Here is a 27,685-nt window from a genome sequence, read left to right on the forward strand (position 1 = left end):
TTTCCAGTTATATCAAATGATTTCAGGAAGTAAAGCTTAAGGGATTTGATTATCAAAGGAGGCTTAATTTTATAGGCTCACCGTGAGCTGGCCTTGAGATGAGTTAAGGCCGTGGGACCCAAGGCCACCATCAGAGCATGTTTGTAGTATGCAGTAAATAATTGCTCCACGCATGCGTCAATTATATAAGATTTAGAACAAAGAAAATAGAAGTACGCATGTGCTAGAGATATTCTGTAAGCCTAATGAACAAAGAAACTCACTCTGCGCATGTGCTGACAGAAAACAGATAAAGGCAGGGCAGGTGAATCATAGGCGTGCACCTCCCTGTGGCAATAAAGCATTGTTAACCCCATGGTGTCTCCGGCTGAAGTCTGTCTGGCGGTATGGCAACCCCTTGTGCATTTTTTCGTTTGGGCCGCTCACCTCCTAGAACTCCACGTCAGCCTCCCTTGGCTGACACTTTGCACTGTGAGCAGGATGAGGTGAGTGCCCCCTCTGAACCCCCTGCCCCTGACAGGGATGCTCTGATGGAAGCAAAGTGGCCCCCTACCTCTGTATGGTACCCGGTGGCCACCTATTTGCTGACGTGGGCTCAACCTCAGGATTGGGACACAGTGGTGCCCTGGCCAGATGATGTCCGGAGGGCATTGGAGCTGTTAGAAAATAATGTCCCATTAGCCCACCAAGAGGCAGCCGGGAGGGTGGCCTGGATGTTCTTATCTGTTTTACAGCATGCTAGCCAAGAGATGAGAGATTTACAGATGCAAGTGGAGGAGTTGCAGTGCAGAGAAGAGGAGCTTAAGCAGAGACCCAGCATGGCAGAAAGGTGTCTGCATGGTCCTAGCTCTGCCACCTCTGAGAGCAGCTATGCCTGTGTAGCTCTGGTCCCACTGTCTCTGAGAGCAGTAAGCCTGACCCCTAGCCCCTTTCCACTGCATCTATGGCCCATGGTGAGGCAGCAGGTGGAACTGGAGGAGCCCATGGCTCGGGGGGAACTCCTGCGGGACCACTGTGAGTGACATACGAGTAAATGGACCAAGTATTTGGACTTAATGCAAGTTGTCTGAGAAATGGATGCACCAGATGATGTTCGCTTTGCATTTCCATAGTCTAAATGATGAGCTCCTTACAGTTCGAATGAAAGATTTGATTTTGGCTAATGGCCCAATGGGAACATTTGGGAGTATGGCGGCCCTACTAGTACCATATGTAGACCGCCCCATACATGAAGTAACTGAGGCTCTGGCTCGTCTGGGGGACAGAGAGGTGCGCCGAAAGGGGGTACGTGCTGCCAAGACTCAAGGTGAGTCCAAGACCCCCTCCTCCTGTGCAGTGACTCAGAAAGGGAAGTCCACACAGAGGAGGAAAAAGGGGAATCCTCCAATTTTAGGAGGGCCCCAAAAGCTAGATTGCCAGCAGATATGGTGTGATTTACTGGCAGCTGGCCTAAACCGTGTAAAATTACATGGCCAACCTTTGGAGGTGCTGATGGCCTTAAGGAAGCAATTATGGCCTGAGCAACAATATTCTCCGTTGCCAACCTCCCAACAGGCCTGAGAGGTGGCCTTTGCTGATTTCCTCCCAGACTAGGAGGAAGGCCAAGGTGTTCAGGACGGGGGGCATCCCAGTGACCGGAGGCTACATGTTGAACTGACTATCCACTGGTCCCCCATGAATAAACAGTGAATACTGGCACTAGTAGACACAGGAGCTGAAATTACATTGGTGCATGGAAATCTGGAACGTTTTCAGGGGCCATGGGTTGATATAGAAGGATATGGAAACAAGCAAATGTATGTTAAACAAGAGACTCTGATTTTGGGCATTGGCCATCTGCCCCCTGCTGCAAATGAAGTGCATATATCCCCAATAGCTGAATATATTCTGGGGATAGACATTTTGCAAGGATTGCAAATACAGATGACTCAAGGGGAGTTTCACCTGAGAGTTCACGTGGTGAAAACAGTTATATGGGGGCATCCTCATCACGCACCTTTAATTTTGCCACAGGCCACACGAATGGTGGCTGTCCGGCAATATCGATTGCCCGGAGGCCATGAGGAAATAGGACAGACTATTCTAAAGCTTGAGGAAGCCAATGTAACTCGGGCTACGCATAGCCCATATAACTCTCCAGTGTGACCAGTGCAGAAGCCATACAGCTCCTGGAGGATGACAGTGGACTATCGGGAACTGAATAAAGTCACTCCCCTCATGCATGCAGCTGTGATGAATATAACAGATTTGATGGACCGGCTGTCCCATAGACTGGGTACTTGTCACTATGTGGTTGATCTGTCTAATGCATTCTTCTTGATAGACATAGTCCCTGAGAGCCAAGAACAGTTTGCCTTCACCTGGGAAGTCAGACAATGGACATTTGTTGTGTTGCCGCAGGGATATCTGCACAGCCCCACACTGTGCCATGGCCTGGTGGCCCAGGACCTGGCTACATGGAGCAAACCGGATACTGTTCATGTGTTCCATTATATAGATGACATAATTCTAACTTCTGATTCGCTTTCAGATTTGGAAACCAGTGCCACAGCGCTGCGAGAAGCCCTGGCGGGCGGGTGGTGGACCATGAACAAGGACAAAGTGCAAGGACCTGGATATTCTGTCAGATTCTCAGGTGCTGTCTGGTCGGGTAAGACAAAAGTGCTGCCTGGAGCAGTAATAGACACGATCCAGGCATATTCCCGCCCTGAAACAGTTTAGCAGTTACAGACTTATTTAAGTCCTCTGGGATACTGGCAGGTATTTATTCCTCATTTGGCCCAAATAGCCAAACCTCTATGTAAACTGATTAAAAATGGAGAAGTCTGGAATTGGTCTGATGAGACCAAATACGCATTTGTTGAAACTAAGAGGGTGGTGGCCCAAGTGCAAACGCTTCACGTTATAGATCCAGACCTTCCTTTCTGGTTGACAGTCCATGTGGACAATGATGGATATGGCTGGGGCTTATGGCAGAAACATGGGCAAAGGAAAGTGCCCATAGGATTCTGGTCTCAGTTGTGGAAAGGGGCTAAATGTTGTTATTCTCTGATTGAGAAATTGCCAGCAACTTATGCATCCTTGATTGCCACTGAACCCCTGACGGGGAAGCAAGAGGTCCAAGTGCAGACCACATGCCCTATTGCAGGGTGGGTACAGACATGGGCAAAGCAACCCCAATCGGGAACTGCCCAAACCCCAGCTCTGACGAAGTGGGGTGCTTATTTGGAAGAGAGGGCCCAGTACACTGCTAGCCCCTTGGCTGCAGAGTTGCAGCAGGTGTTAGAGCCTGTGAGATTTGTTGCGCCTGACGTACAGATGCTCCCACAACAAGGGGTGGACCCTATGCCCAGTCCCTTTTGTGAAGGGAAAGGGCCACCCCCGGGAACTGCTTGGTATACTGATGGATCTTGTAAGGGCAGTCCGCCCACTTGGGTTGCAGTAGCCCTGCACCCTGCCACTGAAGCCTTCTGGTATGAGACCGGAGAAGGCCAATCCAGCCAATGGGCTTAGTTACGAGCAGTATGGCTGGTGTTGATGAATGAACCTAGTCCCTTGCAGATTTGCACCGATAGTTGGGCCATGCAACGTGGATACCCCAATGGGCCCTGCAAGACTGGATGATTGGGCACCGGCCCCTATGAGGACAACAGATGTGGAAACAGTTATGGGATAAAGGCCAAGAAGGCCAGTATACTGTTTACCATGTACCAGGGCACCGCCCAGCCCTGGCACCGGGCAATGATGCTGCTGATGTGCTAGCCCAACTTTGCCCTGTACAGGCCATGGTTCCAGGACCCAACATAGGTCCTTGGCTCCATAAGAAATTTGGTCATGTAGGCTCATACACAATGAGGCAGGTAGCCGACTGGTGGGGCCTGCACCTGAGCCACAGTGAAGCCAAAGATGCCGTGCGGCAATGTCCATGGTGGGCTAAGCACCACCTGCGCCGGCGGCAATGGCCCCAACAGATGGGGAAGATTGCATGGAGAATTCAGCCATTGTAGGTATGGCAAATAGGTTACGTAGGCCTCTTTGCACCTAGTACAGGCTTGCGGTACCTGCTGACAGCGGTAGACACCGCTACTGGTCTAGATTTTGCTCACCATGTGCCCCGAGCTACATAAGACTCTACTATTAGAGCACTGGAAGTTTTATGGGTCTTTTATGGGATACCCTTAAAAATACAAAGTGATACAGGGGCCCCTTTTACTGCCCAACAGACCTAGGAATGGGCCAAGGAAAATGATATTAACTGGATATTGCATGTGCCTTACCATCCTCAAGCAGCAGGAATGATTGAACGATACAATGGCCTATTAAAGGACAAACTGAGGGCTCTCAAACCACAGTGTCTTGCCGCAGGTGGTACATCTTTTAAATGAACAACCTACATACAGGTATGAGCCTACTAGAAAAGTTATTGCAAGGGACTATTCAGAGGCTCAGAGTTGGGCCCATGTAGAATGCCTCCGATGTCTCAACAGTGGGGCACACGTTAATATTACATGCCCCCAGGATGTTGAACTCGGGAAAACAGGACACCTGGACATGGAAGAATCAGGTCCAGACTGAAGGCCCCTGGCTAACCCTTTTGGAACCATGGGGTGATGGGCTAGAGAAAGCCCTGCAGGTAACCCCATGAGTGGGGGAATGGCCTTTTGATGTGCATGTTACTCTAGGGAACACAGGAGTGTCCCTACTTAAAGGAGCAGAAGCCCTACGGCTTTGGGCAGTTCCACTGGTAGCTCCTGAAGCTCTCCCAGAGTGTAACCAACCTAGTGATGGCAGGTTGGTGTGGTACCACCACCCAGGGCAAACAGCCCTTTGTGCGACTGTACTCTCACAGGATGAGAAAGTGGCTTGCATCCTCCCAGAAGGGAGAGATTTGCCAATCATGATGTCCACCTCTGCTCTGTCCTTCTGTCCAGAGTAACAGCAAATACCATGTTCTCCTGGGCACACACATTCACGCGAGTCCACAACGTCTCTCACTGTTGGGTCTATACTGAACTTCCCATAGACGCAGGAGATGGACTGCCATGGCACCTCCACCCCGTGTCCAGAGTTAATTGGAACACCTTGATTCAATGGAATGCCGACAGGACAGCAAAATCACCCTGGGACTTGCGGCGGCAGACTATTGAAGAGATACTCCGATGTGAGCGGGGCATTGCCTCCCCCCCAATTGAAAGAACTGTATGGAATGGGTGGGGATGGATGAATAGTGTTTATGTAAAAATGAGAAATTTAAGCCCTCTCTGTCTTGAGCAGCAGTTTGAACACAAGGCTCCAAACCGCACAGTGGGGTGGCTCCCAGAAGAACTATGTGCCAAAATTATTTATAATGTAAATGCCTCCACCTGGTGGGATGGACGACCTTTAATTGGCGTAAACCCCACTGATTTCTTGCCACCAGGGTACCTGTGGGTATGCGGCACCCACGGATGGTGTTATCTCCCAGCTAAATGGACAGGGCGCTGTACTTGGGGTAGAGCTTACTTGCCCGGACATATCTGGCCCATTTTAACAGAGCGCCCCACAAACTGGGACCCACTGCACACCCGGTGGCACCAGGGAAAGCATGCAGCTTGATGGTTTTATCCTATGGCCCTGTTCCTGCCTGGTGCTGGGACCATCAGTGTCGAATTACAGGTAGAAGCTTTGGCTCAGCACATATCAGCTATACTGAATGTTACTAGAAGAGTTATAGAGAAATTGTTAGATGAGACTACCCAGATGCGAAAGGTGGTCTTACAAAATAGAATGGCATTAGATATTCTCACTGCAAGCCAGGGTGGCACATGTGCTATGCTACATATTGAATGTTGTATCTATATACCAGATCACCAGAAGGAAGTTAACTAAGGCACTGCATGAAATAGATCAGGAATTGGATTGCATAGATAATGTAACTCAAGACCCCCTTAAAAATTGGTGGTCATCCTTGACGTCCTCCTGGAGATGGAGCCTAGCTGTCCTGGCTATTGTAGCTGCCTGTGTATTAGTAGGATGCTGTACTCTATATTGTTGTTGTGGTTTTTGGGCACAATGCTCTGCCATGTGGGCTAGGGTCCCCAGGACCTAGGCGGTGGAATGTGAGCTGGCCTTGAGATGAGTTAAGGCCATGGGACCCAAGGCCATGATCAGAGCATGTTTGTAGTATGCAGTAAATAATTGCTCCACGCATGTGTCAATTATATAAGGTTTAGAACTAGGAAAATAGAAGTACGCATGTGCTAGAGATATTCTGTAAGCCTAATGAACAAAGAAACTCAGACTGCGCATGTGCTGACAGAAAACAGATAAAAGCGGGACAGGTGCATCATAGGCGCACCTCCCTGTGGCAATAAAGTGTTGCTAACCCCATGGTGTCTCCGGCTGAAGTCTGTCTGGAGGTATTGTAACTCCTCATGCATTTTTTCGTTTGGGATGCTCACCTCCTAGAACCCCACGTCAACCTCCCTCGGCTGACACTCACATTTCTACATATGGACAAAGATGATCTCTACAGGCCAAGAATCAGAGCTTGGAAGGGAAGCAGCTTACAGCTCCTTCCTTTCCAATCTTGGAAAAGTAAAGCTTACTTACCTTTATTGCAGATAATTGCTCATCGATTGTTGGGCTCCTCCAATGTCTCCATCCAGGTCACAGCTAAGAGATCGAAGACACACAAATAGATAATTCATCCTTGGGAACATTTGGGAGTTCCAGTGGCCAGGAGAGTTGTTAATTCTAGGATTTCTGAGAGTTTGGAATCTTATGCTTTTTCTCCCCCTCAACTCCAGGTTTTTTTGACTGTGAATTTGAGGTTCTCATTCTGTTACACTCTTTACAACATATACACTTAAGATGTTTGGTTTTGGATTCAAATCTATGTATTCAGTTCAGTGCTATCACTACTACATATCTTTAATTCACCTCTGAAATTTATAACTTGCAGCCTTTCTCTTTTTAATTTTTTAAAAAGTTTCTTTCACCCCCAAAATTAGCTTTCCCAGGTAATACTTCTAAAAATAGTCTCTGATGGGAATTTGGAAGCCTAAGAGATAGCTGTGTCATCCTGTCTTAGAACCATTGGCTGGAGAACATTCACAACTTTGGGGGTCCTCTCAGGTTCTTTGGGCAAAGTTATACATGTCCTACACAAATATTACACATCCTTGCACATCTAAGCAAGATTTCTAAACTCAGATGAATAACTTACTAGCTGGATGGGTTAGGAGAGGATTTTTTGGTTTGTCATTTTTCATCAAGAGAAGACTGAAATCATCAGTCATCTGCTTTTCTTGAAGACTGCATTGGTCCTGGGCAGGGACAGTCTGGGGAGCTGAGAGGGAAGGATTAGTAGCTAAATTTTCCTACTCAAAGCCCAAACATGACCCTTGGTTAGCTGGTACAGGGATATTTTCACCCTGCAAAGGGCCTAGGAAGCTACAGCTATTAGATACATAAACATCACTTCTGTGATATCCTGGCCGAACAGACGAGAACTGGCTTCTGGTGCCATTAATCTGCAGTGCTTTGTGGATGAGTCACTTAGTCTTTCTTGGCCTCAGTTTCCTCATCTGTTAAATAAATGATTTGCATTTAGTTCTCTTTGGAACATCTGTATTACTTCATTCACCAAATATTTAGTGAGCACCTGCAATGTACAAAGCACTCTAATGAGTGCTAGGTAATCAGCATAAATCTAAAGACACTTTGGGCAATGAATTCTCCAAGGTCCAGTTTTTTCACATGTAAACACGTGTTTCAAGTAACTCCTATTTTATAGGATTTTGAGAATAACCTATATTCATGGGATACTTTATATAAAGAGGCAAAGCGCATGGGATGTGCTCAAGGTGTGGTAGTTATTGCTTTGCCTGTTATGAGTGGGCGTTGTAAGCTTTACCCTCATGGAGCCTCTGAAGGGATGCAGACAGTTGCAGTACCATAAGGGCTGGCGTAAGGCAAGGTTTCTGAAGGTAGATCATATAACCTTCCGCCCAGCAGTTGCCTGAAAGCAGCCTGTGATTTTACACTCTGAGCCTCAGGGTATCTGTTTCTCCACCTTTCATAGTCAAAGTCATGCATAAAGTCTGTTCTTCTATAGAGTTGGCAAAATCTAGTTTCCAGACTGAGTAGTCATCTTAAACTTCCCAAATTTTCCCAAGTTTTCTTAGCTTAAGAACACTTGATTAATGTCAAAAACTTTTTGCAGATTTTCTTAGGTATAATTTTTATTTTACTAGTTATTGAGCAATTGTGAAAATACATAGTGACAAATATTACTACATAGAAATATATTTGAAGTCAATTTATGTGTTTAAATCTCAATAGTATCTACATACTTTGAAAACCAGTACTACATCATTTAGAGTGCTCCAGGGAAACTGAACCAGTAGTTAGGCCATGAATAACTTACATTATTATGGGGGCTGGCAAGTCTGAAATCTGGGGGAAGGAGGAGGCCAGCAGGCTGGAAACTCTTTGGGGAGAAGGCTGATGCTGCAGTGTTGAGGCAGAATTTCTCCTTCTTCAAGGAGCCTCAGTTTTGCTCTTAAAGACTCTCATCTGATTGCATGAGGTCTACTCTCATCTGATTGCATGATGCAGGGTGGTCTCCTTTACTTAGAGTTAACTTATTAGAGATGTTAATCATGTCTACAAAATACATTCATGACACCTAGATTAGTGCTGATTAAGTAACTGAGTATTAGAGCCTAGCCAAGTCGACTTACAGAATTGACTGTCACAAATACACAATTCTAAAAAGTATTTTGCTTATTCATTCTATAAACAAACAAACAAACAAACACTTAACAAGCTCATGGATTGAAGGGACTCTCTTTGGTCTAGGCGACAAGACCACACATTGGCTTCCGTAGGTTTACATCAATGAAGACAGCACGGTTCTTGAAGAGCCACGGCTGTTCTATACTTACAAAAGAACGTTAGGCAAGTGTCCAATTGCTTTTCCCAGGGAAGACTCCAATTTTCCTTATATCAAAATTAGTGGACATGCCTGACTTACGTGGGGACACCGCGCAGCAGAACAAACAGGCTTCTGAGAACTCTGCACCTGTGATTTGTGATTCCTGTTTGTTGTTGAATACTTTTTTGTAAAAAACCCAGCTAGCAAAATATGACTGCTCCAGCTGGCTAACAAAGGCAGCATGGAGAGGATTATGAATTATTACTAAACCATATTGATTTTTTGAAATGCTGGCTGAGATTTAAAAGGAAGCAGAGAAGCAAAATCCCTGATTGAGGAAGGCAGGGCCTTATACTGGTAGAGAAACATCTTTATAGACATTTCTAGGAAAAATATATTTTTATAAAACTAAGTCTTTTCATCTTAAATGCATTTTCTCATTTTTTTCTCTCACTGATTTTTTTCTCTCTCCCTTTCAATTCCCCTGGACAAAGACTTTACAAAACAATGCAAATTTTTATAGGCGCTGGTTCAAATAGATTGAAAGCAGCTAAGAAGAATTATTGCTGAACAAACATTTACCTAATCTGAGAAATTCCATGTTACACATTAGTTGTTAAAGTTGTGTGGTTTTGTCATTACAAGAAGCTTGAAAGTGAGAAATCTTTTTTCTAATTCTAGACTAACCTTGGCACTGGCCAAATGTATTGCATCTCAAATTAATCTTTTAAAAAGGAATCCAGAGAAGGGAAATAAAAATAATTATAGAAATTGAAAAGGCATTTGAGAAAAAGTTAAACTCTCGTGAGAAGAATTCTAAGGGCAAACTTGATTCCTGTCTTTGAGAATTTGTAGGACATTTAGGAGTGAGATGTTGGCCAGTTATACTCTGTCCACAAGGAAATAGTCGTAAGAAAATAATCTTAAATTAGTGGCAAGTGAGAGCTCTGTTGGACATGGGAGGTGCTTGATCATATGGTGATAAAACACTGAAATTGCCTGCTGAGGGAAGCAATGCTGCCTTTCCCCCTAAACATGTATTATACTTGATAACAAATAGTCCTTGTTGAATGAGAAATTTCCCCGCCTTAAGATGGGAGGCTTACCACATATGTTTTCAGTCTCCCATGCAGCTCTCACCAGACTGAATTGAAACTTTTATGTACAAAAGTAGGTATTTATTGGATATATACCAGGTTAGTTTTTCTACGTTGCCATGACAAATTATCACAAACTTTTTGGCTTAAAATAACACAGATGTGTTATCTTACAGTTCTATTGTTCAGAAATTCAGGAGGAGTCTCACCTGTTGGCAGGCTATGCTTCTTTCTGCAGGCTCTAGGAGAGAAGCAGAGTGGTAAAATGACCAACTTTGTTTATTACTGGGGTCTGAGAAAGTGCAGAATGAAGATGTTTAAATAGAATCCCTTAGAATGAATAGGAGGAAGAGATTCCAATCCGAGGGAACAGCCTGGACAAGTGAGGTGCACGGCGCAGGCAGGGCTGTAAATATCTGGCATGTGTGAGTGTACCTAGATAGTCTAGAAAGCTGGGGGCCCAAGGAACTGGGAGGTCATCTTTTTGGCAATGAGAAAAAATTGGAAGAGTTCTAAAATAGGTTATGAAGGTCTGATTTTCATTTCAGAGAGATCATTGATGCAATACAAGTAGTAGCAGTAGAGATAAGAACTGGGAAAATAACTCAGAGAACAGCGCCTAAGTAAACTTAACAAGCCTTGGTGATGCATTTCTTGTGGTTGGTGAAAGGTTGGGAAGAGGCAAGGCTGATGCCCTGGTCTCTGGTCTGAATGACGAGGTTGATGATGGTGCCACCACCCACAGTAGGAAACAGAGGAAGAGATTCTCGTGGGCACAGGTTGAGTGTCTGATACCTGCATGTGATCTGGGAACAGAGACTTGAAGCACAGAGAAGCGATTTGGATAGCATACACAAACTTCTAGAGTAGGGAGATCCCCAGAGAGATCGTGCGGAAGGAGGCAAGAGAGCCAATGTAAACTAGCAACAGTAACAGGGTAAACAAAGCACAAGAAATCTGTAACAGAGACAGAGGAAAGGCGATAAACCATGCCTAGCAGAGAAGAAGAAAGCCACAAAAAGAAAGCAGCCATTTTTTTTAATAGTGTCAATTTTAATGGATGAATAAAATTAGCTTGCCCAGATTTGATGACTGAATTTGTAAATTAGGACATTAAATTGGTTGTCTCAGGGGCAAATTTCGGTTTCTTTATGTTAAGGAGTGAAAGAGAAAAAAGTAGCATTTGAAACAAACCAGTGGTCAATAATAATACTAAGTCATATGGTGCTAACTATGGTAGAATAGGAGTTTAGAGAAGGCGTATGTGACACCTGGTGAAATGGAAAAGATACATAATGAGATAGACGCAAAATTGAATTTGTTGCCAAAAGATGGATAGAGCAGTGATAAATAAAGGTGACTAGAGAAGACGTTCTAGGTGTAGGCGATTGAAAACATCAAAGTGGGGCTGGGCCTGCGGATTTGTGGAATAGTGTAAGTGGAGCGAAGTTTCCTTAATAGGAAGCATGGGCAAAAATTTGAGATGGAAAGAGGGAGGCTACATTATTTAAAGCATGATGGTTAAGAATAGGAATAAAGTATAATAACCAGGGAGATCATGAGGGTCTCTTAGTATGGAATGACGTGATTAAAGGATGTTTGAACACGTAGCTTGAATATCACATCAGAGGACAGGGGTTTCTCTCCCTCTTACTTTTCTAATTGCCACTGGCTACCCTGTCCACTCCAGAAATCACACCTGGAAGATACTCTCTCAAGGAATGGTGGCAAAAGAAGGAGTGTGGGACTGGGTGCAGGGAGACCAAGAAGTGATGGGAGGAGTCATGCAAGGTGGGGGGTGAAGTTGGCTTGGCAAGAACAATGAACTTTGATAGATATCTTATGTAAGCATCTCCTGTAATTCTCCCAACAAACCTGAAAGTCATTTACACAGTGTATCTATTTTGCAGGTGAGAAAATTCGGTCTCAAATAGTTACTAAGCAGAAGAGGTGCGAATCAAACCCAGGTTCTCTCTGCCTCCAAAGCCCGAAGAATATTAAAATAAAAGGTATGGCTTCAATAGCTTTTTTCTTTCAAAGATAAGGAAGTTAAGTAAATAAGGTCAAAGATTGTCTTTAATTTAAAGTTACAGAGTACTTGGAAATGTAGAAAACTTACAGGACTCTACACAATGGCTTTTAATACCCTGCCTTCCTGGGTTGTTTCTACTCATTGTAGAAGTTCCAGTTTCTGGGAAGCTTTTCAGTGCACCTCCAGTTGGATTAGGAGGCTTCCTAATTGTGATCATCTTCATCACAACACTTGTAAGACTATATTATAGTTAATGATTTACTTGCGCTTCACTGTGAATGTTTTAAATTTCCATATTGCTGCCTAACTTCAGTGTCTTTACATAGTAGGTACTCAGTGGTTGTTCAGACATCAGTGGATGATAAAAAACTAAATGCATCAACAAAAATTAGAAGTGACTTCTGATTTAATTTAATTTAATGAACATGTATCCACTACCAATGTTTTTTCTAGATGTTGCAGCAAAAAAACGGCCTCTGTACCCTGAAAAATGGGTTGAGACACGGAGGCAGAATTCTGAGAAAATCAGAAAAGAACAGCTTTCCTGCTTTGCCAGGCCAAGGGGAGTCACTGCAGGCTTATATCTTAGAGATGGTGACTCTGCCTTGGGGTTGGGGGCTTGAGGTTTTATGGAAAAACTGGATAGAATGGAAACGGTGATAACAATCAGGGCATTTTAGAGGGTGCTGCATTCCTCTTAACCTCGAGGAATCCTGGCTTTAGGGAGGAGCCCTGGAGGGTCTGGGTATTCTTCTGAGATTACTGGCCCATTACCTGCTTCCTGGAGCACAGCCTCTGTGTTAAAGCTGCTCTTGGTGGGGGTTGGTTAGAAGCCAGTTAGTTTGCCCCCCCATTCCTTCACAGACAGTATCTTCTGTGCTATATTTCTTCTCCTGTAGGTGCTGACAAAATAATGGGCATTATATATGCAAATAATTATAAATGAAAGACAGCCTGTGATAAATTGTTTAATAGGCATATAAGCAAAGACCTATGGAGATGAGAACGAGGACGCGATGGTACCAGCTGAGATTCAATATCTCCAGGTCTGACCGGTAGTTTCTAGCATTGGTAATTTAAGAGACATATCTATTACATACATTTCTTCAAAAGATCACAAAATATCTTAGAGTCAGTATTTCATGAATTCTACTTGAAATTTAGATAGCAAATATCTTTAGTTTGTGAATGAGGATTGATAGGCACAAAATACTGATAATCTTCACTGTAATTCAATGCCCATTTCCCTGATTGTTTCTCCTTCGCATTTCTTTTTCTTTTCATCCATGCTTCACATTGCCGAAGCATTAATTTTTCTGGAAGCAAATCTCTTGCTATCATGCCTTTTGTTAAACACTCAGGATATTTAGATGTCTTAGCCTCCTAATGAGGCCATCTGATGTAACCTACCTTTTTAGCCTCACTTGCTTCTGCTCTCAATACTTCACGTAGACTGGGAACCACTGTGCTCTGCATATAGTCTGTCCTTTGCTGCCTCTGCATCTTGCTCCTGCAGTTCTTTCTCTCTGCTGGGACTGCCTTTGCCCATTTCCTCTTGTCCAAATTCCACCCACCTTGAGGGTCAAACTGAGAGGAAAACCTGTCTCTCTTACATAATTCATCTTCATTTATTTTACTTCCCAATCATACCTGCCTTGCTTAATTGAAAATTCTTTAAGGCAAAAATCTGCATCTCATTCATCTTTGCATCTATTCAGTGCTTTTAAAGAAGTATCTTTTAAGTACAAAATGTAGATAAATACTTGTTTGGTAAATAATGCTGAACATATAATGGATGAATGGAATATATCTCATCTCATCAGTTTTCACATATTTCAATACTTGTAACATACGTGAATAAAATGTTGTGCACTTCTGAATCAAATACTCAGTTGTGGTATACAGTCAACCAATACTTGCATTCCTTCCAAGACAAGCCCTATCATAATGTTAGATCTGGATGAAGACCAAGATTAATACTGAGAAAAGCACTGTGCTAAGTGCTGGAGATTCCAAGAGACACAGAGTAGAGTTCCTGTAATCCTGCATGTTCCACGTATACATGGGATAAACACGACACACTCATGAAAAGTCACCGGACAATAGCCAGGAACATGGGTTAAGCCACAGCTGAGCTGTGTACCTGATGGGTGATTCTGGAAGTGAATGTGTGGGGAATTATCGTGAGATAATTACAATTTAGGAACACAGAGTTTCACGTTAGCAGGTCTGGGTTTGAACCTTGACTCTGTCTAGCTGTGTGACATTGGGCAAACTACTTAATTTCTTGGTAAGTGAATTTTCTGATCTGTGAATTAAGATAATCAGAATGCTATGTGCTTCATAGGGTAGTTGTGAAGATTAAGATTATATATATTTAATCTAAGATTGTGTGCCTGTCTATCTTATCTATCTGGCACAGTGTTTGACACACAGTAAAATGTTACAATTTAAACATTTTTTCATTATTTGTGTATAAAGAAAATTGGGAAGATTTCTGGGGGAGACAGAATTTGGGTCTGAATCCGAGGGATAAGGGAAACTTCTGTGGGAGGGGAAAGGTGAGGAGAAGAGCATTCAAGGGACTGAATTAGAAAAGAGGAAATTCAGCCTTTAGTGGACTTTCTTTCTGATGCACCTCCAAAAAGTAAATTGCTTTTAGTTCAGGAAGCTTAAGGAAATGTAAGAGAATGCCTGAAATTATTCCTCCAAGATGACTGGTAATGCACTTAAAAATGGCTTTAGTTGTGGCATAGGACTTTTAACAAGAGCAATAGCCGTCAGAAAATGGACATCAATAGAATCAGAAGGTCTTTTTTTAGAAGAAATCCATAGTGTACCTGAGCATTCAGACCTTGTAGGTTATCCTGATCTGAAATAAAGTGCTGAGGGTGAGTCAGTGTCAGAGGCTGGGTGACTTAGCTACCCTGACCCTTCTGACTCTTCACTCTGAGACTTCAGTGAGTCCTGGGTCTTATTTCAGGGAAGGAGCCCATGGGAAACGTGAACTTTGTCGTTATTCCTTGGGACCCTCTGAGCAAATGAAGATTTCCTCCTCCTGTGAGAGGTGGCTGTGACAGAGGGCTGGGAGTGGGGGCATCCTGCTGTCAGACGCTTGGAAGGCAAAGAAAGGACAGTGTTGGGAGGGGCAATTTCCCCCTCTCCTCTCTTGAGTTCTTGTGGCCGGGCTAACAAAATTGACATAAGACAGATTAATAGGAGGAAAAAGAAATGAATTTTAAATCATGCACATGGAGGTCTTCTAAAAATAGGACCTAAGAAGTGGCCAAAGCAGGCAGCTTTTATACTTTTAGACAAAGAAACAATAAATTGGTGATGAATTGACAGGACTAAAATAAACTTAGGTTTTGGGTGCTCAGTTAGTGAAGAATCTAGACAGAGTTTGGCCTTGGGGGAGGAAACTGAAGAAGGAATAGGATTTGTTTACACAGGCTTTCCTGTCTTCGGCCATAACAGTGTCTCTCTACCTTCCAGATGCAGGGAGTGCACCTTTCACATGAGAGATTTATTTCCTGCTTTCAGGAAGACAGAAAGGAAGACAGGTCAGAGTGTTCTTCTTTTGTTGGCCATTTCTTAAGGAACTGTAATTCAAAATATGCAATATGCCATCCCTTCCTGAGCCCCAACAGTAGCTTCCATTCTTTGGATGCAAAGTGAAGCTTCTGTCAGATGTCTAGGTTGTAGGGTCAGAGATGAATTGTGCTATAGGATAACAAAGCACAGGCTTTGGACCAGTCATGGGGGATTCAAACCATGTCATGCTCCGTACCCAAATGAAAGTGATTGAAATGGAAGGTATGGGCTGGTGTGGTTTAAGAACACCATCTCCACATTAGACTTCCTGTATTCAAATCTCTGTATAGGGTGATCAACCAACCGGATTTCTTTGGGATGGAGAGATGTCCTGAAACACAGGACTTTCAATGCTAAAACCGGGACAGTGTTGAGCAAACTAGCATAGATGATAACTTTAACCTACTGGCTGTGTGACCTTATTCTTTTCTCCACATGCTCACTTATTTTGTGTTGAAAGGGAGCAGAATTGGGATTTATATGCATTAACCACTTCAGGTTAACGTTCTCTGTGATACTGGTGGTTTATACTGCTTGCTGAGACAGTAGTGATACGTGCAGTGGTTTCCAAAACAAATTATTTAAGACCCTGTGGCCACTTAACCTGGTGCTGAGGAGCTATTTCTCATTCCACTTTGTACACTTGCATATTTCTTTGTTGGAAACTTGGCTTTAATTTTCTTGAAAGTCACTTAAAGAAAGAGGGAAGCCAAATTATTTACCGAGTTTCCAATGACCCTGAGCTCAAGAGAGGTTACAAACGAGTGGCAGGTAGAGGACAAACTAGTTGTGAAATTACACAAATGATACAGTGTCTCCTGGATGATTTTACTTTCCAAGCACCCTCATTGCTTCTTTGGAAGATTATAAGGGACATTTTCTGTTGCTCCCCTAGCATCTTCTTTCTATCGTCACCAACAGTGATGTATTGGTTTCTGAGGGCTGCATTAACAAAGTTCCACCAACTGAATGGCTTAAAATCACAGGACTTTATTGTCTTACAGTTCTGGAGACTAGAAGTCTGAAATTAAAGTGTCAGCAGGTTAATGTTTCTTTTGAAACCTGCAGAAGAGAATCCCTTATTACCTCTTCTAGTTCCCAGTATTTGCTGGCGGGCCTTGGGGCTCCTTGGTTTGTAGATGCATCACTGCAATCTCCACCTCTGTCCTCACCTGGCCAAAATTCCTCTTCTTATAAAGACATTCTTATAAAGTCATTTTGGATTAGGGTCTGTCCTGATGACCTCATCTTAGCTAAGTACATCTACAAAGAGCCTGTTTCCATCTAAGGTCATTCACAGGTACTGGAGGGTAGAGCTTCAACATATCTTTTTTGGGAGACAGTTCTCAACCCATAACAAGCTGCTTTGATTTTCTTTTGAGAAACCATCATGCTCAATTTTCAAGTATAAATTTTTAACAGAAGTGACTTGACTAACTCTCAATTCCAGAGGAGGACTATGAGAGGTTCAGTCAGAGAATCCTGCCCCATCTTCTTGGCCCCTCTGCTTGGTTCTGGGTGTATGTATATTTCAGTCAAATCTGTTGGGATACTAGGAAGCATTTACTAAAGTGCTTGGAAAAAAGTTTTCTTCCCTCCTTTCCTTTCCTTTTCCTTCTTTTTCCTTCCTTCCTTCCTTCCTTCCTTCCTTCCTTCCTTCCTTCCTTCCTTCCACTTACCTGGAGACCAAACATGGTATAAGGATTTGAAATTTGGGTCAACTAAAGCCATTGCACCACTAACTACTGCTAGGGGCATCAGAAAATGGTTAAAGCCGACACAGAGCCTAGAAAGGATCCCAGCAGGTGCAGAGAGCTACACCCTGACATTGTGCCTCAGCCAGTCAGTATCTGAAACCACCCTCTTTACTAGAACTTTCTATAACAAGGCAAAAAGAAAATATTTTTTCCATTTAAGCAAGTGTGTTTGAGTTTCTGTTACTGCAACATGAGTCTCCTAACTCTGTTATGCTGGAAGTGGGGATAGAGTCCTCACATTACGGCTGGCACCTGAGAAACAGTAGCAGCTAAACTTTGTTAGGTGGTTTCTCTGCCCCCAACTTGGCTCTTTGTATAGACGAGCTCATTTAACAGCTACAGCAATCCTGGGAACTGTTCTATTCTCTCTTTTATAAGTGAGGAAGCCGAGGCACAATGATTAAGTGGCAGAATGGGAAATCAGATTTAATGGCTTGACTCCAGGACCCATGTTCTTCGTCACTACACAGTACCGTCGTCGTCTTTGCTATGAGGGCCTATGCAAAGGCAGCTTTGAGAAAGTCCAAATACTTTATATACACAACACAGAGGAGTCGTTAATACTATTCAAGATCACAGCCATTCCTTCCCCTCCCCTCCTCTTTTGTATTAGTTTGCTATTGCTGTGTAGCCAGTTAACACCAAGGTAGCAACTTAAAACAACACCCACTTATTACGTCCTGTTGTGAATCAGGAGTCTGAGTTGGGTCCCTTGCTCAGGGTCTCACAAAGTTAAAATCAGGGTATCAGCTGGGCTTGAGATTTTCTTACTGGAGCTTGAGGTTCTCTTCCAAATTCGTGTACTGTTAGAATTCAGTTCCTTGCTATTATAGGACTGAGGTCCTTAGCTTAGAGGCCATTCACTGTTCCCTGCCATGTGGTCTTCTGCACGACATGCCACCTTGCTTCTTCAAGTCCAGCAGGATTGACTATCCTATCACATTTGTCATATCACACTACTTGTTCAGGAAAGAAAGTATCCCATCATATTCACAGGTCTCACTCACGCAGAAGTGGGAAGAATTATACAGGACATGTGCACGATGGGGTGGAAATCTGGGGAGCCAACTTAGAATTCAGGCTCCCACACCCCTCCCTGCCTCCATAAAGAGAATGAATGAATATGGGGGAAGCAGGACATGGGAGGCACCATGTGTATTCCTGCCTTAGACTTGCCTGGGGACTCCCAAAAGAGCAGAACACAAATGCTATTCCTCATTGAGAGGCTGGGGAAAAACACAGTCACCCATCTGGATTATTATGAGGTTAAAAGACCTAGGAGATAATGGAGAGTTCCTAAAATGGAAGAAGATTTCAAGATCTCCCCATCCCAAAGGTATTACCTCCATGGATGTGGTTAAATTGGGCAGAAGCCACCTTACAAAATGTTTATTTCAGTTAGTTGCAGTTCATTAAGACTGCTTTGTGAGTAACTCTGTTAGGGTTTCCAAATCTCCATTGTTTGTGAGGTCAGCTCCACTAAATCTGGATGGCTGTAATAGCAAAGCCTTTGGTAAGAACCTATTTGGACTACAAGTACTCTGAATCCCATGAAATTTATTAGCCTGAATTTAAAGAGGATTCTTAATTCTGAATCTGTTTTAAAATGAGTATTAGTTAAAATAGGGTTATTTTTCATTAAAAGAGCATTTCCATGAAAGACTAACCTTAGATTACCTTTTTTATTTAGCTAGAATCTACCTGGGAGATTGGGAGTTAAATAAACAGATTGTCTTATTGACCAGTTTTTATCTTTTGTTTATATTAAGTAGGTGCAGTAAGACTATCATTATTGCAAAGAAAATTGCATTATTCTGTTGCTAACTTTCAAGCGTTGGAATAGAAACTAATGTAACCTTTTAAGCTGTGGTATTCAAACATATTTTTCCAAAGAAAATTGATTAGTCATTTAGGGTTTTTTCAATCATTAAGTACAGTTATCTTTTCCCTGTTTTGATTTTATTTCATACTGTTCTGTGTAGGAGAAAAACCTCTAAGAGTTGTATGAGGTTGATCTTACAAAGAAGCCTTAAAATTACTATTGATCATTTTTAGCAGACTTAATCCATTTAAATGTAATTTCAGATATCCAGTTACCTCATATGCATATTTTGCTGATATTCTTTCCTGAAGCTGATTACATTGTCGTAGATTTAAAGGCTCTGTGCCTACCTCGCTCATTCTGCCTCTTCCAATCTTTGGTTTGCTCACCCATTCTGGCTGACTGCAGTCGCTTGTGCTGAAGACTGTTGTCTGTAGCTTCTCCAAGCTTCCCTGGCTCCTGATAGAAAGCAATCATCTGCTTACTAATGATCCTTACCGTGGGAATCACTGAGAAGAGAAATTATGATAATGGAAACAATCTTTTTAAAAATTTATTTATTTATTTTTAACAGAGGAACTGGGGATTGAACCCAGGACCTCGTGCATGCTAAACATGTGCTCTACCATGAGCTATTACCCACCCACTGGAAATAACCTTTTGATTTTTTTGCCTTATCCACCCTCATTGACACACTTGCAGGCGAGTCTCAAAAGCCCAAACCTTTTTTGTGGAGGTGCCCAGAATTCTCTTCATCTGTTGCTGGACTGTTATCTTTGCCCCAGCCCACTCCTATCAATATTCTTGCCTCTGCAGCTCAAACTTAAAACCTATTTCTGGCCTTTTTAATTCAGTGATTGCTTTTGATCAGCTATTTTTAAAGACTGACTTGCTGCACTCCTCAGAGTCCTAATGAGCTGACTGCCTCAGGTAGGAACCCATGCTCGAATTTGGTTCCATGGAACCAACCCATTGCAGCAGGCAGGGGCAGTCACATCCCTGGAAGAAGGGAGAACGGAGGCCAGAAAGCAGGAGCCATGGTTTGGGAGACAGCGCTAGCTGGCACAATTCAGATGTCTCCCCACCTAGTCCCTGACGGAGTCGCACACATGTTCTGCTAGGCTGCAGTCATTCTGTGGGGTGCTTGGTAAAACGAGCTCTAACACTAGAAGGGAGGAAGTGCCTTTTCTATTCTCAGTGATAGCTATACTGATGACTACAGCAGTTTTTTCCATGAGACACTGTAGAAGGATTTGATTCTTACAGTCACGGTCTAAATATTTGCTGAATTTTGGGCTTTAGCTATATTCTTCCTCTAGCTCAGATCTAGGCTTATCCCAGTCACTTCATGACTTAGATTGGCTTCCCTGGAAACAGTCTCAGAAACTGAGAATTGCATGCAGAAGATTTACTGGGGGCTGCTCTCGGGAGATATATCTGCACGAGTGGGCAGAGGGGAGAGCCAATCATATTGAAGTAACCAATGAGGCATCTGCCAACCTATGGCAGGCTCCGGGGCCAGGACGGACCTCAGTGTTGTCCCAAATTGAGGCAAAGGGCAAGCGGTCATTCATTTCTTTGCAGTATCCACCACAATACATTGTTAGTAAAACTGTTTTAGCAACATTTGACCTATAATCAAGCAACTCTTCATGCTAAAAATCATTTATCACCGACTACCATTAAGTGCATAAGCTGTTAGGATTTATGGCTGGCACCTTAGAAGAAGACAGAATTCACTTCAGATGGTTCAAATGATATTTCTGTGAAAGTAATAATTCAAAGACATGGAGAGTTCAGGGGATATATAGGGGTGATGTGGCACCCAGAGATAGCAACAGTAGGATGAAGTTAACTCCCCAGGGATAGGAAGGAGATGGGATATAAAGAGAGATACAGAAGCCCAAGGAGAGCTCGAGTCACAGAGGAAGGTCTCCACCAAAAGGAGCTCCAGCCCTGGAGATGCACAGCTACTAATAGAGAGGGGGTGCCGGCCGAAGCCCTTGATTACACGCCGGTGACTTCCCATTGGCCAACCCAACTGGAAGCCAAATAACGAGTCTGGGAGATGCAATGCACAAGGTTTGGTCTCTTGGGGCAAAGAGTAGGATTAGAGTGATAAGAGCAAAGGACGGAAAAGAGGTGGCAAACAAATAATAATCACCACAGTTCCCCAGTTAAATACAAGTTGCTCTTCTATCACAAAGCAAGCCATTTTCTGTAACATATTTGGCTAATAATCCCCGAGGAAAACACTTCATAAAGAGGCACCCTCAGCTGAGATTCCTAGGTCTCATGATAGGAAAACTTCATCTACTCATTTTATTTTATTTTTCCCCTTTAGAACAAGCCCTCAGTAATGAAATATTGAAAGAAAAAAAAAATCTCTAATTGCTAAGTCTATGTTGTAACCATTTTATTGGTTGGGTAGGTGCCGTGTAAAGAGTGCTGTTTTTGAGAACAGGGCAATTACAGATACTAGAGAAGCCACCAGGAGAATTACTAAAAGAAATAATTACTGCTGAATGTTCAGTGTGGGGTGTGTGGCTTTCACAGTACAACACCCATTAAGTGACAGTCACGTGATTAAACCTTATACGTATTTTTTCCAAATTTACCCCCTAAGGGGCAAATTACCACCCTAGTTCTGAATAACATGATTGTAGTTATTAGTCTTTGTGTGCATAATTCCCCATCCATGATGTTTACAATTTTCTCCTTAGTGTTCCTTTGAAAAGCCACACAATTACAATATTTTCATTATGCTATGGCTTACACAGATAATTAAACAAATAAATACGCCCTTACACAATTCATTTCATACATTCCCAATCTTTATGAAACTCCCTCATTTTGGAAGAATAAAGACATTCAGTGTACCTGCAATCTGTGTTTTCTTTTACAAAGGCATCACCTGGAAGATTAATAGAACTCATCAGCTTAAGGCGTAACCTTAATCATTCTCTTTCCAATCAGAGAGTAAATGGGTGCAAAGTAATAACCTCACAGCTTTTACATGAGACTGGGGAGAGCAGTATATTTTCATTTTAGAGAGATCTAGAGAGATTAAAAATGTATTTCTCACAATTTAGTGACTTTATTATTGAGACTAGAGTCGAGTTAATTTTAAATGTTTTGTGTGTTTACTAAAGTGAATTAAACTCTCAAAATTTGGGGCTTTTAACACAGCCCATTTTTGGTAGGTGCTAAGTCTAGTAAAAACTGGTACTTAGCTATTAGAAGCAAACTTCCAAAATATTTAGATTTTACTTTCAAAAATAATAGAATTCTAGAGTAATCTGGAAAAATAAGTTTATTTTGCCAATAAAGAAACCAAATCTCAGAACTATAAAATGGCTTTCTAGGGTCCCACAGCTGGTTCCGGCCAGAGGCAGAGCTACACTAGGCAGTCTTCTAAAACGCCGCGATTGAACCTTTCCCCTGTTCAGCATGCCTCTTCCAGCGGACTTTGTATTTTCTCTTTCAAAAAACACTTTTGAGCCTCTGCTCTATTCAAGTACCACCTGGGGTGCTAGAGACAAGCAAGTGAGTAAGACGGCTCCCAGCTCTTTTAGAAGAAGCTCACAATTTAGTGAGAGAGTCAATTGTGTAGATGAAAAATTGTCCTTTATTACGAATTGCAGTATGTGTTTTGAGAACACAGAGGAGGGAGTGCTGGCTCTTTCTTAACTCTCTCCTTTGATTTTAACCTTTTTTTTTTTTTTTAATTGAAGTACAGTCAGTTTACAATGTTGTGTCAGTTTCTGGTGTACAGCATAGTGTTTCAGTCATCCATATACACATATTCCTTTTCATTTTCTTTTTCATTATAGGTTACTACAAGATATTGATTATAGTTCCCTGTGCTATACAGTATGGGATTTCATTTCTTGTCTTCAACTAACACAGTCACTGGGATCTTCAGACACACCAAGTCCCCGTCCTTAGCAGGCACGGTCCTGGTTTCTTGCACTGTTTCTTGCAGCTATTTCTGTCGGCCTTCTGTGTTCGCCTGCCACTCCCACCAGTCCCACTTTCTGCCCCGTTGCCTCACGCAGCAGTTGCTGCCAGTGTGCTACTATTTCTGATTTTGAAAGTTTGAAGCCATCTGCAGCTCCAGAAGTAGAAACTGCTCTCCTAAAGAGGAGAGCGTACTCTACTCACAGCAGTCACTGCCTCCTCACTCTGCTTCTCCAAGGCCCTCCTTGTCCTTTGTGTTTCCCCCTTTCCCTCAACCTTTAATAGCACCTATCCCCAAGCTGGAGAGTGGACTTTCAACGGCACCATCCAAAAGTTACACCCTAACTGACTCACTGCACGTGACCCGTGACGTTGACAAGCAGGACATACCCGCATACATGGACCAAGGATCATGGGCCCCAAACACACAAGGCATAACTCCCTTTTGTTCCCACTTTCATAGGAAATCCCATAGGTTAAAAAAAAAAAAAGGAATAAGTGTGCTATAAAAAGATAAATATCTCATAACTATTTACATAAGATTATGGAGTCACCTATGAGCAAAACCACTGTCCCAAAACCTGCCTCCTCAGTAATAATCAGCTGGCATCCAGATTCAAGACAAGGACACCTGAGCGCTTCCCTTTTCAATAAGCTTCCTACTTCCCTCTCAGGAATATGCGCCCTACCCCACAGCCAGTAAGAGATTCCTAACTGACCTAATTTCTTCTCTCTGTCCTTTGTAAGTTTGTTATCCTATGCTTGATCTTCAGAGGACTAACCATCTTTGCAGCTTCCCCAGGAAGTCCTTGCCTCCATTCACTAGGGATCACAAGGTGAGCACAGAGAGTAAGCTACCTGTGGTGTCCTGGCTGCAAAGAATGACTTTGTGACATCTGCAGTATCTGGTCAGATACTTGCCTCTGTGCTCCCAAAACAGACAGATGTGATCTTTGAACAGGTGTATTACTCACCCCATATCCTCACACTAGTTGGTACGTTGTCCAAATAAAAAGCTTGAGTTGCCTGCTTCTACCACCCGAGTGCTTTCTGGTGATCTTGTAGTATGTGATTAATATTTGTCCTAAAAATTAACATTTGATGCCTGCAGACAACTTTCAACTTGACTTCTTTCAATCAATTATGGTTAATGAATACTTTTCTGTAGCGATACTTATTAATGACCATTGAAAAATCTATCATCTGATTTTGTGTCTTATTGACTAGAGGTATGTTAAAGAAGTGTGTGCAGTTTTGGGCAGAAAGATGGAATTTTTAAGTATGGTGTGTAATTTATAAAAGGTTGTGGAATATAAACTTTAGAAGGATTATTATAAAAAATTTCTATTTTAATTTTGAGCCTAAGGGAGATGTACATTTGAAAGGGCAGGCACTGGGGCATCCATGAGAAAAGTCCCTGTCTCTCACTGCTGTGGGTACATGTGATAGAAATTCTAAGATCTGGAGGGCAAGTTCAGTGCTCTCCTTGAGAACTGAATGGAGATCTATCTAAGAAGGTGATCCATGGCTTTTCAGATCTGAAAACCCTTTTGCCCGGGGATGAGAGTGTTAGGAGAAGTCTCTTCTGTGCCCTGACTTCATCAGTCCCACCTCTAACCCCTGCCAGGCTGCCGTTCCTCACACAGACCTATTTGCTCACTCAAGAGAGAAAGCAGCGGCTTTTTCTGGACATGCATGAGCCCCCTATGAAGCTAAGAGGATTTACATGTGTATACAGAAGGATAATACAGCTTTTATTTTCCTGTTATATTAAGTGTTCTCTCATTTTCCCTGAAATACAATTCTATGATCATTTCCCTCCAGTGCTGCAGCTTTGCACTGTTGGCCTAATTTAACTATCTTTGCTTTTTGACCGAGGTCCCCTATGATGCTTCAGTGCAAAATCAATGTGTGATGACAGATCCTTTGTGTTCACTTAATATGTGAATTATATGCCTCTTTGCCTCTTTAATAGATGAGCTATTTGCCATCCAGAGCATCTTTACTTCCAGTTTTACCCACCACTATTCTCATTTCTTCCTTCGTTGGTCTCTTGCCTTCCTGATAGTAGAAACATTCTGCAAAGTTGCACTTAGCATTACTTTGTTGTTTTAATGTCTTCCTCTGCCATGAGTTAGTATTTTGGTTATTTTTCCGAATATATCTCTTAAAAGCTTATAAATGTTAAGAAAGCTTCAAACTCATTTCTTTCTTAATTTCATGTTTCCCTTTTATTTTTCTTCCGTAGCAGCTTTTACTCTACACATTAGGAAGTATAAATGCAATTGCAATTCCATAATTATTTCTTTTGGCATCTGAATCTTATCAATTTAAAATTTTTGTCTTAAGGCAGACTAGGAAAAGATATATGCTTGACTTTCTTTAAAAAAAATGACAAATTCGCAAATTATACTGAAGTTGCCTCCTGGAGGAGGAAGAATGGTAGGTGTCAGGAGACCTGATCTCACATGATGGTTTTGCTGCTAACAAGCTTGTGTCTTTGGGAAAGTAACTTACCTTCTCTGAGTCAGTCTTCTTTTTGGAGTGAATTGGATTTTAGTTCTTTCCAGCTTTATAATTCTATATGAGAAAAAGCCTCTTTGGTTTTACTCTAATGTATCAACTGAGGATAAGACAGAGGAGAGAGAAAGAAAAGAATTTTCTTGGACACAACATTAAATTGCAAGTCATACAAATGCTTTGATCAAGATGCCACCTCCCAAGGGTTGTGTTGGGGTAAAAAGATAGAAGAAACCTCCATGAGCTCTAGTTCTTTTCTCTTTCACTTCATTCTTTATGTTTCCAATGTGAATGCAAATCCATTATATCATTAGAGAAGGTCAGGTCAGGGTTGGGGTGGGGAGGGAAGACGGAGGAAGATTAGTAAAAGTCCTTTGCTGCATATTGGGAATTGGGGGTAACTAAATAATGGTATATTTCTTCCATTAAAATGGCCTCTATAACCTTCGCCAGAAATAGCATTTGAGACTAGAAGAGAATTAATGTTCAGTAATTTTTGAATCCTTATTTAAATGTGACTTTCAAATATCTTTCCCAAGAGAAGCACTTAAAAAGATCCATCAAAAGCAACGGTGCTAATAATCTGCCCTGGGACCTGGGCAGTAGGTTGAGAGACTCACCTCTCATTAATTAGGTGAAGGATTCATGGAGTGTTAGGAGTGCACCTGAGCCCAGTATTCATTTGCAGGAGAGTGATCTATCCAAGAGTGTAATGATACTGGAATTATCAAGCATCTAGCCAAAGGAGGAGAAGGGAACAGAAAATTAAAAAAAAAAAAAAAAAAAAAGAAAACCCATCAATTTGAAGATAGTGAAATTGCTTCCTGTTTAAGTGGTGTAAAAGGGAATTTACACTGGAATCATTCTGGCATTCACTAGAAAGCAAAGAGTGTCTCTGTGTATCAGGGATTAGTATCTGAGGGAACACCTCAGCCTAGCAGCAGCTCTGGATTTCTGTTTCCAAGTTCAAGGCTCCCACTTCCCCTTCTGTCTGCGGAATCCAGGAGCTTCCAATAGTCTTCCATAATTACCTTGCCTGAGGCATCCTCCAGGCACTCCTGAGAGGTATGTGGAGGGTATTTAAACCTACAGGATCTGTTAATTCATTCTGTCCCTTGAGGTGTGGGTTTGAAGGGACCAGATGGTAGGCTGAGCAAGGAGAGCAGCTGAAAACAGCAGGACTCCTGTTCTCTGGCTCTGAGGAAGTCAGGCCGTATCTCTTCAGGATCAAAATTATTCGGGGTGGGGATGGTGGTGAGAGTAATAGCTCAATGGTAGAGCACATGCTTAGCATGAATGAGGTCCTGGGTTCTATCCCCAGTAAGTACTTCCATTAAAAAAAAAAAATTGCTGGAGACATAATCGTCTTTAGCAGTGACCTGGAACAAAATGATTTACCCACCATACCAAACCTAGGAGCTGTTTTGGTTTGTTTTTGGTTATTCCATAACTGACAGATGTACGGAAGAAGAAATTCAGGCTTCACGTTTATTAACTTTTAGAACATACATAGGATAGAGTTAAGGGCTAAGTTCAACAACATTATTTTGAAAGATATTTGTAAATAAGTCACCTGTAAAATTTTGGTCATTAAAGGCAGGTATGTAGCAAAGCCTGAATGAAATAAGAAATCAAACCACCTAAATCTCATCTCTTCTGCACTCTAAGAACTGGGCTGCTTTGTTCAGAGCCTCCACTCTCCTTTCCCAGATCCTGCAGTCACTGGATCATCTCCAGTTATGTTAGACTCTTGAAGTACTCAGAGAGCCTTTATTTTAACAGGAAGGAGTGACGGAATCCATTAAGGTCAACTGGGTACTTTTAATGTTCCTTACGTTCTGTGGAAAGATCAGTATGAAACGAGGAGGTAAGAGTAACACAAGTGACACCAGTAACCACAACAAATAACCTCCATTATCTAACGGGGCAGTGTGGCCGTGATGCTGGAGGTGTGTTTGAGTAAGAAGTCAAAGGGTCTGCAGA

The 27,685-nt window shown here is 42.5% G+C and overlaps 1 protein-coding gene across 11 annotated transcripts in view; it reads left to right on the forward strand.

The window, feature by feature from the left end:
* The first annotated feature begins 229 nt into the window (after nucleotides 1–229).
* LOC105077956 (uncharacterized) overlaps nucleotides 230–27,685 on the forward strand; it is a 515,300-nt gene continuing 487,844 nt past the window's right edge. For 6 of the 11 annotated variants that reach the window (XR_012506661.1, XM_074362661.1, XM_074362677.1 and 3 more), the window contains exons 1-3: nucleotides 230–485; nucleotides 2,531–2,650; nucleotides 11,928–12,026. Coding sequence is in view for 1 of the 11 variants with exons in the window: in XM_045503848.2 (XP_045359804.2) it covers nucleotides 355–485; nucleotides 2,531–2,650; nucleotides 4,932–5,595 (915 nt within the window). In the remaining 10 variants the exon portion in view is untranslated. Of the gene's footprint in view, nucleotides 486–2,530; nucleotides 2,651–4,931; nucleotides 6,364–11,927; nucleotides 12,027–27,685 lie in introns of those variants that run through there. The other 5 variants (XM_074362620.1, XM_074362637.1, XM_074362649.1 and 2 more) reach the window with 4 other exon arrangements.

The sequence above is a fragment of the Camelus bactrianus genome, chromosome 1 (assembly GCF_048773025.1).
Source record: "Camelus bactrianus isolate YW-2024 breed Bactrian camel chromosome 1, ASM4877302v1, whole genome shotgun sequence".
Classification (NCBI taxonomy): domain Eukaryota; kingdom Metazoa; phylum Chordata; class Mammalia; order Artiodactyla; family Camelidae; genus Camelus; species Camelus bactrianus.